The 16490-nt window shown below is 41.2% G+C and overlaps 1 protein-coding gene across 6 annotated transcripts in view; it reads left to right on the plus strand.

Annotated features, from left to right (window-relative positions):
* The first annotated feature begins 4228 nt into the window (after nt 1-4228).
* TAMM41 (TAM41 mitochondrial translocator assembly and maintenance homolog) overlaps nt 4229-16490 on the plus strand; it is a 49650-nt gene continuing 37388 nt past the window's right edge. For 2 of the 6 annotated variants that reach the window (XM_034997764.1, XM_034997765.1), the window contains exons 1-3: nt 4229-4587; nt 7089-7271; nt 9662-9754. In XM_034997764.1, coding sequence (XP_034853655.1) covers nt 4453-4587; nt 7089-7271; nt 9662-9754 — 411 coding nt within the window. In that variant the 5' untranslated portion in view covers nt 4229-4452. Of the gene's footprint in view, nt 4588-7088; nt 7272-9661; nt 9755-13918; nt 15112-16490 lie in introns of those variants that run through there. The other 4 variants (XM_034997766.1, XM_034997767.1, XM_034997769.1 and 1 more) reach the window with 4 other exon arrangements.

Raw genomic sequence — 16490 nt, forward strand, 5'->3', positions numbered from 1 at the left:
CTTTGTGTAAAAACCGTAAGGACGTTAGGTTTAATGACGCTTTTTTTTTTTTTAAGATTTTATTTATTTATTTGAGACAGAGAGAATGAGAGAGAGCATGAGAGGGAAGAGGGTCAGAGGGAGAAGCAGACTCCCCGCTGATCAGGGAGCCCGATGCGGGACTCGATCAAGGGACTCCAGGATCATGACCTGAGCTGAAGGCAGTCGCTTAACCAACCGAGCCACCCAGGCGCCCTTAATGATGCTTCTTAATTCCTCTTGTATATTGTCTCTTAAGAGTTCAATGAGATGAAGAACATTTAAGTGCTTACTCTGTGGCAGGCATTATTCTACGTACTTTCTAGATACCATTTCACTTACTGTCGCAACAATCCTGTAAGGTAGGTGTTATTACTGTGGCCATTCTACAGATGTGGAAAAGAAGGCACTGGATGCTTCTCAGTTGTCTTGCCCATGGTCACACAGCTGTTAAATCTTGGGGCCAGATTCAAACTCAGGTGGTACCTGAGAGCCCCTGGTCAGAGCCTAAAAATAATGAAAGACACCCTCAGTCTGGTCCAGTTATTATACGTGAAAAATCAGTTGAGAATGGACAGATGTGACAGGGTGACCCTCCTCTGACACACAGAGATCAAGAACCCTCTTCCTTACCTCCATTGGCAGATAAATGGAACATGTGGTTAATCATAAGAACCACAGAGCTTGGATTTTCTTTTCCGGAATATTTTTTGTCCTTTACTTATTAAACGCTGATTAAACAAAAAACTAAGACATAAAAATTATAGAGATTTCACAGCGTTTTTTAAAAGATGGAATACTTGAGCCTTGTCCTAGTGAAACCCAACCTAATAAGGTCATTGTTAAAGATACAAAGCCAACAGCTGGATAAATCAGAAAAATGAGGCTCAACTTTCACTGAAATCAAGTGGCATTTATTTGTAGTTTAAACGGCTCTCTAATGTTTGTATTTCATTGGTATGAGAGTTCCAACAGAACCCTAAAGTGATTACATAGAACACCAAGGCTTTTTAATAGCTTCTAACTTAGCAAGGCACGGTAATTTAAAAAGGAATGGATGAATTGCTAGAAGCAAGGAGATTTCTGCTGAAGAATACAAATGCATTCTCTGCTATTGCTTCTGCATCTTTCTGGGGAGAGGCAAAATGCACACAGGCATGTGATGGAACTTTCCAGCTGGTGGTTTGCATTATCAGGAAGGAAAGTGTTTGTGAAAATGAAAATTACTGATGATTAGTTGTGAACGCCCATAAGGGAGAGAAAATGGAGAAACATTGCAGAATCTTTATTTATACCAAGGGCTGAACCTTGTGGGTGGCAATGTGAATTGGTATAATCTTTTGGAGGGGATTTTAGCAATGTGCAGACCCTTTACCCAGCAATTCCACTTCTAGGAATCTACTTTATAGCAATATTTGCACATGTACACAAGGTCTATGAGGATGTTCACTGTAGCATTGTTTGCATGTATGAAAAAAGGAAATAATCTCTATAACCAATATGAAAATGTTTAAACAAATGATGGCATATCCATATTTTAGAAAAATTTGCTGCTAATAGATGGAATGAGATAGATCCCCATATATTTGACACAGAAAGATGTCCCTGATATGTTAAGTGAAAAGGGCACACTGCAAAATAGTATCTAGCATATGATTCCATTTTGAAATGTTTTTAATGTTTTTTAATGTTAATATATATGTAGAAAATATCTGGAGGAACAGGTATCAAAGATTATCAGTGGCTATCTCTGGGGGATGGCCAGAGATATTTTTGTAATGTTTACACTTTTTGAGCATAGATTACTTTTGTAAAGAGAGGAGAAAACAAAACAAAACAAAGTTGAGTTATTTCCTCCAGGGAAGAACAAAAGAAACATGGCTAGTAGAGCTCGATTCACTATATTTAGGTGAAAGGTTTTAGTGTAATTATGCAATTCTGTAATTTCAGAGTCTGGCAATCTGGGCAAGGGTGCTATTCGGTCCGAATGAACCCAGATGACTGTGCTCACATTGGGAGAATGCGACACAGTCCTTATTCTGGTCTCTAGGTTGTCCCTTTGGCTATTGCTGCTTCTCCTCAGCCTTGGCTGACAAATTAGAAGCAGCTGATTTTCTTTCTCCTTCTCCTGCCTCACAGGCCGGCCATTTTAGACGGCGCTAAAACATGATGGTAAAGAGCTTGGCCTTTGGAGTTCCAGAGCCTTGGGTTCAAATCCCGATTTCGCCACTCTCCTAACTGTGTGCCTTGGAGAAATTTGCTTCTCTCGTCGGGTCCTCTGTTTCCTCATGTGAAAAATGAGGATTTTAGAGAACCTGCCTACTAGGGTCTTTGGAATGATGAAAAGAGCTAAGTATTGAAAGTGTTTGGAAATTTATCCTGTTGAGCAGTGAGTAATATATGGAACTGTTGAATCACTACAATGTGCACCTGAAACTAATATAACACTGTATGTTAACTGCACTGGAATTAAAATTTTTAAAAAAAGAAAGCGCTTGGGAATAATAAATGTATAAACAAATATCACCTATTATTATTGTCGTCTTGCCCTATCAATTCTCTCTTGGTAGAATTTCTTCCATCTATATTCTGCCTGATAAACTCCTACCCATTCCTCAAGCCCTGGCTCAGATGCTATCCCTGCAAAACCTCCTTTGGTCTCTCCCCGCACACCCAGAACTAATTAACACTCCCTTATCAGAGCTCCTGCGGAGTTCTGGGCACCCCAGCTTCATTACGGCATGTGATGTTCTGGGTTTGCTTGTCTGTCTCCTTTACAGACCCTGACCTCCTGCAAGGCATCAGCCCTGGTCTAGCCATCTAAATCCTCAGCACTTACCTCTTGTGCGGGGCTCAGAGTTTGAATTCACATAATCTTTTTTCAAATCGAATTAATCCCCTCCCTGCCTCTATCACCCCAGGCCAGGCATCTTTAGTTCCTGGTGAAACTATGGTAACAGCATCCTAACTGCTCTCCCTCCCAATCCAGGCTGATGTTCCGCCCTGGGTTTTAGCTCCACTTTTGCCACAGGCTAATGTGATCTAAGCACACTGCTTTCTCTAACAATTAGCTTCCTTATCTGTAAAAGAGAGACAAACCCTCCTTCCACCAGGTAGTGGAGGGGACTCAAGGAAAACTACATGTGAATGGCATCCACATTACCCAAATTTAGCTATTGCTATTTCTGCTTTTTGCTTACTTATTTACTTTGGAGAGGGAAGGGGGAGGGGCAGAGGGAGAGAGAGAGAATCTGAAGCAGGCTCCATGCCCAGCGTGGGGCCAATAGGGGGCTCGATCTCAAGACCCTGAGATCATGATCTGAGCCAAAATCAAGAGTCGGCTACTTAACCGCCTGAGCCACCCAGGCACCCTGCTATTTCTGCTTTTTGAAAGGCAGTGTCCATCAGGGAAGAAGAAAAGAGTATCTGAAAAGTCTCTGTCCTGGAAGTTAAAGTACATCCTGTGATTTTGAACAAGTTTCTCTGGTTATACATAAACAGGTGAGCTCTCTCACCTGGGGTCCTGTTTCCTCCAGAAATTGCATTTGATGTGCCCTTCTGTGAGACCAATCCCAGAGGCAAAGAGGCAAAGATTCTTCTCCACCCTTAGAATTAAATACAAATCTCAGAGAACATTGGTGCAGTCTTTTACCATTCATGGAATACTTTCATGTCCATCACTGGATTTGAAAAGGGCTTTCGAGGGAAAAAATCACAGCCAAATCTTAACAGTGGTAATCTCTGGATGGTGGAATTGGGCATGATTTTAATTTTATGCGTGTTTTCCTAAACCTTCAAAATCTTCGATTTTGGAGCTGGGTGGAGATGATGGTTGTACGCATTGTGAATGCACTAAATGCCACTGAATTGCACATAAAGTGTACAATTTTATGTTAGCTTTGTGGATTTCACCTCATTAAAAAATGTTCTGCAATACACATGCATGATTTTATAGCCATTTACTGAAATGTGTTTGAGTCCAAAACAAAAACGGATTCTTAAGGCTCAAAAGCAGTTCAGTTAGCTGACACTCTCCGCACCCCTGTCCCCAAGTCACTGGTCCGGGCGGCCAGCCTGCAGCGCGCTCCTCCGACCGCCAGGGGTCTTCACGGAGCCCTCGCGTTCCCCACCCGCGGAGGAGCGTCTTCTCTTGCGCCTTTGAAGCGCGTATGCACGCGAGAGGCGTGGTCGGGACTGCCGGCCACCCGGGCCTTGACCCTGCGCTTCTCAGGCTTTGGCTGGCGCTGGCCTGTGGTTCGAGTCCTCACCCGTCCCTCCAGTTCCCACCCCCGGCTGCAGCCTTCTGCTGTCCCGGCCGGTCCCCGACTTCCATCTCCCCAACCTTAACCGGCTGCCCCAGTATCGGTTCCCCGGCCCGCTGTCCTCTGCCCTGCCCTGCTCCGCCAAGGGTCCCTGTCTCTGAGCCTCAGCCCCATGGCGCTGCAGGCGCTGCAGAGCTCGGGGGTGGCCTTCCGCAAGATCCTGTCTCATTTCCCCGAGGAGCTGAGCCTGGCTTTCGCCTACGGCTCCGGGGTGTACCGCCAGGTGGGGCCCAGTTCAGACCAGAAGGTGAGCCTGGCCCCGGGGCAGGCCCCACGCCGGGAATCGGCCTGTTCCCACGACGTCCCTTTTGCCGTAGATCCTCCAGAGCCCTAGAGCTGCTCCTCTACTCTGCGCACTGCACGTATCAACTAGCAAAATACAACCCGTAGCAAAGTGTTCCTAGTGTAATGACATCATAAGCCGAGTTTTGAAGGATGAGTAGGAGCCCACTTCGCTCTGGAACAGGAGATGCAATTATGCGGAGGGCAAAGCTGATGCAGAGGCAAGATGGAAGACAGGAAATATTTGCCTGGTGCTGGTTCAGTGTGCTCAGCCTTGGCTGATCATTGGCGTTTTCTGAGAAACTTTAAAATGCTGATGCCTGGGTTCCACTTGTGCAGATTCTGATTTACTTGGTCTGGGATGAGACTTGGGGCTTCGGGAATTTTAAAAACTTCCCTGGTGATTTTAATGCGTAGCCAAATTTGAGTCTCATCTGCAGCTGTGGCAGAAAGTACAAAATGATGCTCCTGACTTCAGGAAGCTGACGGGTAGTTGTAGGGCCAGGGCAGATGCAGTGAAGTTACCTACAAAAGTTAATGGGTGACCAGTATATTTACCCACGCTCAGGACATTTAACAAGAGTCTATTTAGGACCAGAAGTTGTTACTCTTCAAAGTTGCCTGACTGCAACAGCAGTGAGGGTACAGTTTGCCTTATGATTGCAGACTTTTTTTCTGTAAATAAAGGGGAAAAAAGTTTGCTTCCAAGGTGGAAACAAGATTCAAGACATAGAGCAGTGGAGTGGCAGGCAGATATTTTCATTTAAATGAGGCTGTTACTGACTTTCTCCACTAAGGCTTTAGAGCTTTTGCTCAGTTAACAAAAAAAGCAAGAGTCTAAATAGAGACGTTTTCTGGTGAACCGTATTTTTACTTGCTGTAGTTCATGCACAGCCTACCAATTCATTGTCATCTTAGTTTATTAAACTAAGGAAATGATAGAGATAGGGCCTCCTGGCTTTGGACACCTGACTGTAATCTTTTTAGGTTAAAGTTTGCCTGTTCACTTCCTGGTAAGGCCGTCTATACTGTTGCTTGGATTTCTGTTTCCCAACTATACTGTGTTTAAGTAATACTTTGCTTTAAGTTGACAACATATGAAAAATTATAGATGGTGGGTATATAAGAAATTACAGATTATTATAGGCTAGTTATTTTTTCTAACATACGTTAACATAATTATACATTTTTAAAAAACATGTCCACCCCAAATCTTAAGTTTCACCAGTGGTTTGTGGTTTTTGAGAAACTTAGAGCAGGCCTTAGCCTCCTGATTCAATAGCCACCTCTTCATTTTTCCATGGAGATTTTCCTTTGGGTAGGCCTGGAGGAACCCTTCCCTTTCCCTCGCCCTCATTCCCTACAAGATAACAAGTCTTATAGATTCCAGCACAAAATCTCCGATCAGTCCCTACCCTCAGTGCCTCACTTAATGTCTTTTCATTTCTCACCCGGAGTTTTGCTGTTAGCCTCCTGTGTGGTTCCCCACCTTTAATCATCCTTCCCTCCAGTGAGCGCTTCTGCAGGAAAATTTTTTAGCATGGCAACCCAGCCTCCCTTTCTGGACTCCCTTGGTTGTGTTCTGTTCCAGCATATCAAACTAAATGCAGCACCCAGAACATGCCTAGCTCTTGTAACCACAAGAGTGCTTTCCTTTAGCAAGACTCCCTTCCCTGCCCCCTATACTTCCACTAAGCCTGCTTAACTCTTGCACATTCTTCAAGACTCAGATTTATCAGATAAAAGAATGTAATTTCATAGCAAAATCTCTCATTTCTGTTCTGACCCCATTCTGAGTGAAATTAGTACATTTTGCATTCCTCTATCAAGTTCATTTAGTGATAATTTGTCTATTCTCCCCAGTAGACTTTCTTTACCTCTACCCCAGGATCTATCAGAGCTCCTTGTAGGTGCTCAGTGAGTGGTTGGAGAATGAGTAAGAGTTAAAATAACTTATTTCCTATGACATAATGCTTTTCAGAGCTTATCCATCCTGTGTTATTTGAGCTGGAAGAAAAGTGGAACACATTTAGCTACATTTAGATGAAAGCCATGTGGCATAAGGTTCAGCACTCAGAATTTGGAACCAGACTCTGTCTGCCGCTCACTAGCTTTGTGTCCATGGGCATGGTTCTTACTCTGTGCCTTGGTTTCCTTTCCTATAAAATTGGGATAGTATCAGTACCTACCTTGTAGGATTGTTCTGAGGATAGAATGAACTACGATACATATGAAGTATTTGGAAGAGTGCCGGCAGGACGATACATATGGAGGAAGCATTGTTATTACTATGCGTGTTGATGAAAACAAGCTCAGACTGGTTCCAGAGACTTGCTTAAATTTCTGATGACAGCTCAGGTCCTCTATTTCTTAATCATAATGGCATAGAATTTTAGAGCTTTCCACTCTATATAGATGCCTTTCGAGGAATTAAAACTAAAATCATTCTCTTTTCTTCATTCCCAGAATGCCATGCTGGACTTTGTTTTCACAGTAGATGACCCTGTTGCATGGCATTCAAAGAACCTGAAAAAAAATTGGAACCATTACTCTTTCCTAAAAGTTTTGGGGCCCAAGATTATCACCACTATCCAGAATAACTATGGTGCTGGAGTCTACTATAATCCATTGGTCATGTGTGATGGTAGGGTAAGTGACTTTGGATGTTTGTCTTAACTTGGGCGGTTATTAAATATTAGAATACTAGCTGACTGTATATGTTCTTGCAGTCAGGAAACGTTTACATTCCTGCTGAATAAAGGTGACTGAGAAAGACTATCTTTAATTATTGCCTTTGGCCAGTGCTTCTCAAATTTGAGTGAGCATCAGACCTTCTAGAGGGCCTCTTGGACACACAGATTGCTAGGCCCCACCCCAGAGTTTCTGATTCCGTAGGTCTGGGGTGAGGTTTGAGGATTTGTTTGTTTTTTTTTTAAATTGAGATATAATTATATAACATTGTGTTAGTTTTGGGTGTACAGTGTAATGATTTGATGTATGTATGTATTGCAAGATGATTACCACCACAATAAGTTTAGTTAACATTCATCATCACACATAGTTACATTTTTTTTTCTCTTGTGATGAGAACTTTTAAGATTTACTCCCTTAGTAACAAGGATTTGCATTTCTAACAGCTTCCAAATCATGCTGATGCTGCTGGTCTGGAAAACACGCTTTGAGAACCACTGGTTTGGTCAGTGGGACGAATACTCAGGCCCACTAAGGATGAGGGTATCACAGGTAGTCAAGAGCATGTGATGCCACGCGATAAGAACCTCTTGGTGCCAGCAAGTGGGTAGAATTTGAGGATGCATCCCATCTCCCTGTTGGAGAGCAGATAAGAAGCACAGATCCCAGCCGAGGGCTGGCTGACGGCAGGAACCCTGCCGAACTTTCACACGAAGGGACCCAGTCTCTAAGAGAGCTGCCAAGAACTGGGCAGGACTGCAGCCTAAGAGGACCAATGGGGGACTAAGTCATATACCCCCTAGAGATGAGCTGGGCTGCCATTGACAGACAGGTTCCAGCAGCTGTGCCGGTTCTGCTCTGTGCTGCTGATGGCTTTGAGAAGTTTTCCTTTGATGTGCTGATGAATCGCCTGAGGATCTCGTTGAAATACAGATTATGATTCAATTGGTCTGGAATGGAGCTTGAGATTTTGCATTTTTTGATGAGCTCCCAGGTGATGCTGATACTACCGGTCAATGAACCAGGCTTGGAAGGGCAGGAGGTTGGAGTACTGACTTAGGAAGGATTTTGAAGACCTGTCTGAACTTGGCGGGAATGAGTACTCTGATTGATTGGTGATGTCTGGATAGCATTTGGGCCAAATGTTTACTTTTCTGGTTGAGGTCTAATCCTGCTCCAACCTGCATTTTGCAGTTGAGGAAATGAGGATTCAGAGAATGGACATGACTTCCAGAAGGTCGTGTAACTAGTTATAAGGTGAGAGGCCCCTCCAGGGGGCCAGGGGTGTTTCCATTACTTCCCAGCTGTTATGTGCCTGCCTTAAGAAGGGCTTTCTGCTGTATTGTGTCCAGATTGGAGGGAAGATGGTGGCTCAGTGCAGTTTTCCACATCTACTTTAGTCATGCCAAACACGTAGCTTTGTTCTTTCTCCATAATTAGTATTATGCTGAGCCTATCTCTAATTAGTGGTTTCAAACCATATTACAAGCTCCAGTAACCAAATGTTGGGGCATAATTATATGCCAAAGGGACTGTACTTTTTAATTGAAATTCTTTAGCTACTTTTTAGATATTTGCAGCCTGAGAAGGCTGTTGGGATACTGAAGTTTAGCAAAGTGAGTCTGAAGTTATTTGTTGAAGCAAATGAGATTCTGTAACCTGGAACAACTACATTCAAGGTTTGTACAAATTGCTTTTGAAATGAGCTTGGCCATAATTCCATGTGTTTAGCTCTGATAAAGATGTTTAATTTTTGGATGTGGCTTTGTAATTATAAAAGTGTTGGAAATACTTAATAGTGAAAGAGAAATTCACCATGTAAAAGATGTTGGTGAAAACTTCTACTTAAAGAAAATGTCTTGTACTCTGTGATGAAATGAATATTGGAAGCCCAGACCGACATTCAGGGACCTAGTTTTTACTCAGCTACTAATGGTGCCACCTTGGGCACGCCATTTATTAGGCTTATTTCTCAAATGAGAAGTATGAACTATATCTTTGCTTCTCAAACTGTCTGTGGTGCAGACCCAGTTTTTATTTCTAATTCAGTGAGGACCAATATGTGCTAGATAGCCTCTAAGAGCCCTTGTGCCTTTAACATCACAAGAGCCTGAGTGAAGATAGTGATCACTTGAACTCGCATCCCTGAGGGACAAATCAGTCTTGGAAACTAATCCTTTGCGAAGGAGTTTGGTGGAGATGTGTGTTTTCACAAGGCAGAGATTTTAAGTGGCTTTGGAAAGCAACGTGCTATTCTGGTCAGAAATTTTTTTCCTTATATTTTGCATTTGCAAAAGCAACAGTGTGGTATTTTGCTCTCTTTCATGCCCATATCTTTTCTTTTCTAGCTTATCAAATATGGGGTCATTAGCACTAACATTTTAATTGAAGATCTCCTCAACTGGAATAGCTTATATGTTGCTGGACGACTCCAAAAACCGGTGAGCAAGTGTCTTATTGGCTGCCACAGTTAGGGATTTCTCTCCTCTCTAAACCGCACCCTGCTTTGATCTGTGTGATTGCAATGAGATGGATCGCCAAGAAACAGAAATGAATTTCAGACTCCTTTTACTCCCTATAGAATTTAGTGCCAAACAATACCCAGATATTACCCATGCTACTCCTGCCTTCTCTCTAAGGATACTCGAATTGTGGAGTGGATAAAGCTCAGAGTCACTGCATTTGGGCTTGGGAGGATGGCAGAAGAGGTGCCCAGTGCCTCAGTGGAACCTCTGTCAGCATAACCCAGATCACCATTCCAGAACGTAAGTGCCGTGGTGCACGCTTTGTCAGCCGTGCCTGGGACAGTGCCTGGGACATAGTAAGCATTCAGAAAACATTTGTTGAATAAGTGAATGAATCAGGTAGTCATTCAGAAGGGAGTAGATTCTGATTCCCTTTCTTACCGTCCTCAGGCCAGTGGTGAGATCCTGTTATAAAGTCTTTCCTTCATTTAGGATGCTGCTAGAGGAGGCTCTGGGGGATAGGCTTCCCCCTGAGTTTTAATAGAAACAAAACAGGAAAAAGGTGGAAAGGGCTTGAACTTTTTTTTTTTAAAGATTTATTTATTTATGGGGTGCCTAGGTGGCTCAGTCGGTTAAGCGGCTGCCTTCGGCTTGGGTCATGATCCCAGGGTCCTGGGATCGAGCCCCGCATCGGGCTCCCTGCTCAGCGGGGAGCCTGCTTCTCCCTCTCCCTCTGCCTTCCTCTCTGCGTACTTGTTCTCTCTCTCTATCTCTCTGTCAAATAAATAAATAAAATCTTAAAAAAAAAAAAAGATTTATTTATTTATTATTTGAGAGAGAGAGCGCGCAGGGAGAGGAGCAGAGAGGGAGGGAGAGAATCTCAAGCAGACTCCCTGCTGAGCCCAGAGTCTGACTCGGGACTCCATCAAACAACCCTGAGATCATGACCCAAGCTGAAATCAAGAGGACAACCAACCGACTGAGCCACCCAGGCGCCCCAAAGGACTTGAACTTTTTTTTTTTTTAAGATTTTATTTATTTATTTGACAGAAAGAGACACACAGAGAGAGGGAACACAAGCAGGGGGAGTGGGAGAGGGAGAAGCAGGCTTCCCGCTGAGCAGGGAGCCCGACACGGGGATCGGGGATCATGACCTGAGCCAAAGGCAGACACTTAACGACTGAGCCACCCAGGCGCCCCAGGACTTGAACTTTTGACATTGTATTTGCATATTATGTTCCTTTTTTTTTTTTTTTAAGATTTTATTTATTTATTTGAGAGAGAATGAGAGGGAGCACATGAGAGTGGGGAGGGTCAGAGGGAGAAGCAGACTCCCCGCCAAGCAGGGAGCCCAATGCGGGACTCGATCCAGGGACTCCAGGATCATGACCTGAGCCGAAGGCAGTCGCTTAACCAACTGAGCCACCCAGGCGCCCTATGTTCCTTTTTTTTTTGCAGATATATATAGCCTATTTTCTATGAAGGAGTCTTCATAGTTTAAGAACTATGCGAAATAGTAACAGTTGCTAATCTCACAGCAGGGAACAATTTTCTTTGTGCTGTTAGAGGGTCTCAGGCCCCAAAACAGGGTACATGGATTGTTCTCAAATGTCTCCCATAAGAGTGATTCTGCTGCTCCCCTTTTTGTCAGTTATGGCAAAAAATTAGGGATTTATACAAGCTTACCTCACTTGGTTTGTGTCATAAAAATCTCTGTTGAGCAGCACGTGGGTGGCTCAGTCGGTTAAGCATCCAACTCTTAATTTCAGCTCAGGTCATGATCTCAGGGTCGTGAGATCGAGCCCTGCCTCAGGCTCTGTGCTGGGTGTGGAGCCTGCTTAAGATTCTCTCTCCCTCTCCTCTGCCCCTCCCCCCACCCAAATCTCTATTAATATACACGGGTGGTCACAGGTCTCTTGCCTTGCTTCTGGACTTAGAATTTAATGGTGTAGCTCATTAAAACATCCAGAAACACTTGATGAGAGCAATAGGTATATGGGTATGTCCATATATAAAAATTTGTCAAGCTGTACTCTTTAGATTTGTGCATTTCACTATGTAATTTTTACTTCAGTAAAAACATTTTTTTAAAGATTTATTTGAGAGAGAATGTGTGTGCGCATGTGCGTGCAAGCGGGAAGAGGGGCAGAGGGAGAGGCAGAGAATTCTGGAGCAGACTTCCCACTGAGTGTGGAGCCTGACTTGAGGCTCTATACCAGGACCTTGAGATCATGACCTGAGCCAGAATCAAGAGTTGGCCACTCAGCTGTCTGAGCCACTCAGGCACCCCAGTAAAACATTTTTTATTAAGTCCAGAAACAATAGGCTTACTAAAATAATTTCATATTTATGTAAATGAATTTCTCATTTCTAAGCTGGATAAAGATAATCCAGTAAAGCTGGATAATTAGTAAAATAATTGAATGAATAGAAATAATTGAAAATTTGTAAATATTAATTTTCCTTCCAAATTTTTTTCTTTCTTTTTTCTTTTTTTTAGTTTATAAAATATGGGGGCACCTGGCTGGCTCAGTCAGTGGAGTGTGCAACTCTCGATCTCGGGGTTGTGAGTTCAAGCCCCATGATGTAATTAGAGATGACTTAAAAACATAAAAAAGATTTAAAAATAAAATAAATTTACAAAATATGTAGCTTAATGGGAATAGTAATGAAAGCGGAATTAGAAGCCTTAGGTCTTATTCATTCCTGCCACTTGTTAGCTGTTTATGTGAATTTAGGAAACTTGTTTTATCTTTTTGAACCTCAGTTAATTTATCTGTAGGATGGAGTAACAATACAGTACTTGCCCTCACAAAGGTGTTGACAAGTGGAAGCAGAATGATAAAGCCGGAAAGAACAGGGGTGTTTTAGAATCAGATGTAGGGTTTGGGTCCCAGCTATGACACTCCCCAGCTATGTGACCCTGCACCAGTGACTTAATTTCCCTGAGCCTTGGGACATCCTTCTCTGGATTAGGCTGACGACATCAACCTTAAAAGGCATTTGGGAAATGCCTAGATCTAAAATGCCTAGCACTTAGTAGATACTCAGGAAATGATCATTCCTTTCTCTTTGTCCTTGCCTATCTCAGAGTTATTTTGAGATAAAATGAGATTTTGAATGTGAAAATGTTGTATTATTCTCTGTGCTATGCATTGTGCTTGGAATATTTCAATTTTTTTCTTTTAAATAAGCTTTAGAAAATGAAACGCCATGAAATCTCAGAATTTAGCACTGGAAATGACCTCAGATTTCATCTAAATGTCACATATCCTGATAAAATAAAAACAGCAATTCAAGACCAGTAGTAGCTGCTACAGTCATCTTGATAAAAACTGCATTTCTCAGCTAACTTGGGGAAGAAAATGTTATTGAGAACAATGACTGTTCTTCAAGCTTACTAAACTAATAACTCAAGAAAATTAGTCTATCTTAAGACTCATTTGAAAGTGTTGAGCATAACACATGGTAAGAAATTATAAATGGGTGAATTAACTCTTTCACCATTTGCATTTTCCCTGTCACATGGAAATCACTGCTAATCAGAATTGTCAGTGGTAATGATATTTTTAAACCAGTTATTTTTACCGCTAGATGGCAGCAAATAGTAATCAAACGTGAACAAATCTGATGAAAAGACAGGGTTGGTAGCCTTGTGGACAAAAAAAAAAAAGGTGAAGGTCTTAGAATTGTGAGAATATGAGTACAAATTCTTTGTTTTTATATATTTTAAAAGAAAGAGGTATTTTATATTGTCTAAAGCTCTAAAATTGTCTTCCATATTGCAAATAGAACAGAATTTCCCAATTCAAGTCTTTAAAAGGAATATACAGAGGGTGTATGGGAACTCTCTGTATTTTCCAGTCAGTTTTGCTATGACTCTAAAACTACTCTAAAAAAATAAAGTTTATTAATAATATTTTCAAAATATAAAGGAGTACCTTGCTTAAAAAGATGGACTTTTTGGAAAAAAATTGAGTGTAAATTAAATTTCTATCATACTTTACCATTAACGTACCCCATAATTGAGGTTAGATAAGTCATTTTTATTTCTAGTGCAGTTTTAAGTTTCTGAGTCACTTACCAAGACATTTTTCAAGAAAAGAGCCATAAAATTTAAAGTAGTTAATAGAATCTTGTGGCCAGTTCTTTTTTAAGTCAAAAGAACCCTAAAGTAATATTAATAGTCATTTCCTAATTTATTTAACATAAGTCTGGATTTTTGTATTTCATGTTTTTAGTGTATAGATAATTTGGCTTGAATTTTTAAAGCATTCTCATTGACATACAGTAGTATTTTGCTACCTTGTTAAGAGGATTTTAATTTATTTTAATGTGTTCATTCCAATATTTTTTCTCTTTTATTTGCTAGTAATATAGCTTTTTTATAACATAAATTATTGAGATAGAATTCATATATCATACAATTCAACCATTTAAAGTGTACAGTGGTTTTTAGTATATTCACGGTTTTGCAATTATTATATAATAACTTCATTGATTTACTTTTTGTGGCTAGAAAAATCCCAGTGGTATTATAGATCCCTGAAAGAGAGCTGGAAGACCTGACTTACTGGTCTTGGCTCTGCCCGACTGTGAGCAAATGTTTGTGCCCCTAGCCTTTGAAATGCAAAATTTGAGCCATTAATTTACTTATTCAAGAGACAAGTTTCTTCTCTGTGGATGCTAAAAGAATAAAAAAATAACACCACATTGCTGGCCCTGGAAGAACCCACAGTCCAACAGGTAGATGATAAGGTTTCATCCAACTCGGATGTTCAGTGTTTCTTCTTGGTCCTCAAGCAGTGACCATTTAGAAAAATTAACTTTTCTGACCATTTGGAATGGAAAACTTCTATGGGAAGTGCCATTTGGTTACTGGTTGAGTGTTTGAAGGCTAGGTAGGGCCTTGTTCTTTGTGACTATAACTTCACTGTTTGCAATTCAAGGACTGTCTCCATGTGACTGTATTATAGAGGAGACCACATGTGACTCTTTTTTTTCTATCTTGAAAGGTACTCACAAATCTCTCAAGTTGAAAGTCCCTTCAAGCTTTACCCCTTCCTCTCTCCAGTAACGATTTTCCCCTTGGCAGTGTTAATGCTATCTATACGGTTCAGGTTGGGGCATTCCCAGTCAGATACAAACAGCTATTCACAAATCTGAGGACTTTCTTTTTTTCCCAGGCCTCTCTGGCAGTGTCCCAAGAGTTCACTGGCTTTTCACTCTGAACCACAAATAACAGTGCTGCCGAGACAAGTGCCTAGGTCACCTTACACTGGAGAGCCAGATCAGCACAGTTGCAGTCTTCTGAATTGACATTTTTCCTTTGAGTAAGGATGCTTTTATTTTTACTCTCTTAACTTAAATAGCAAACAGACTGCTTTTTTACAACCGAAATAGAATGACTTTCTGGGAGAATAAGTGTATTGCTTTAAATAAGAAGATTTCCCCAAACTTACTCTCATTTGTTAGCATCTCAGAATAACTTCTGTTTTCACTGAGTTTCTGTAAAAGCTACCAAAAAGAGAGAGGACGAAGAATTATTGAGCAGGACCTGGTTGAGGATGAAGAACAGGAATTTGGAAGTAAACAGGCTTTGTAGGGTGGTAGAAAGAGCTCTGGGTAAATCAGGGACCTTCTACTGGTATGCCGCTACTTCTCAAAGGAAGATCTTTTAACCCTCTGGGCCTCAGTTTCCCCATTGGTAAGATGAGAAGCTTGCCCTCCTAGATCTGTGATTCTATATGGAATACAAAGTCTGGGAAAGTTATTCAAGGAATGAACATTGGAATTATATAGGAACTTCACGTTTCTTTTAATCATCTTTCAAGATAAGAAGTTAACCAGAACAACAATAACAAAAAAGTTAACCAGAACAGATACCTAACTGAATGCATGAGAATAATTCAAAAAATTTAGAGCTGGATCTGCCAAGTATAAGGGTGTTACCCTGATTTTTGCCATCAACTCATTATGCAACATTGGGCAAGTCATGCTACTGGACTGCACCTTCGTTTTCCTTTCTGCAGATGATTGCAGTAATACTAAACTCACCCAAGTGCTGAAAGGCTTAATTAAGGGCTATTAAGTGCTGTAATTACAAGGGAGGAATTGGTAGTATTGAATAAAGTGGCTTACCTACCATATGAGAGGTTTGGGTATTATAAATATTCCCTTAGAAAAAAGTAGGGACAAAAGGTAGAAGATAGAAGTTAGACTCTTAAGTTAATAAAATAGTTATGTTTTATACTGTCATTTTTGGCAGTTAAAAAAAGAAGAAACTACTTTGAGACATACATCAGCCTTTCTCCTTGCTGTCTAATAAAATTCTAATTTAGTTTTCTGATAGTGTATGCCTTTTTTTTTTTTGATAGTATATGTCTTTTAGTGCCATCTTAATTTTTCTCAGAAATCATCTTTATTTGACAGATAAAAAGCAACTTGAGCCCTGTTTTCTAGAATTGGGGAAGATTTGGTGACAGCACTAAATGGTTTACAGAAGGTGGATACATTTCAGATAGGTGAGGGTCCTTTTTAGGGATTTGTAGACTCTTTCCTTGTTTATAGACAATCAGTCAGAAGCGGCCTGACTGATTTAAAGCCTGATTAAGCCTGATGGTTTAAAAAGATTATACCAGGAGTGTAAATTGGCCCAACCACTCTGAAGAGCCATTTGGCATTTCTACTTCTAAATATATACCTGAGAGCC

The sequence above is a fragment of the Mirounga leonina genome, unplaced genomic scaffold (assembly GCF_011800145.1).
Source record: "Mirounga leonina isolate KUSES-001 unplaced genomic scaffold, KU_Mleo_1.0 Mir_94, whole genome shotgun sequence".
Classification (NCBI taxonomy): Eukaryota; Metazoa; Chordata; class Mammalia; order Carnivora; family Phocidae; genus Mirounga; species Mirounga leonina.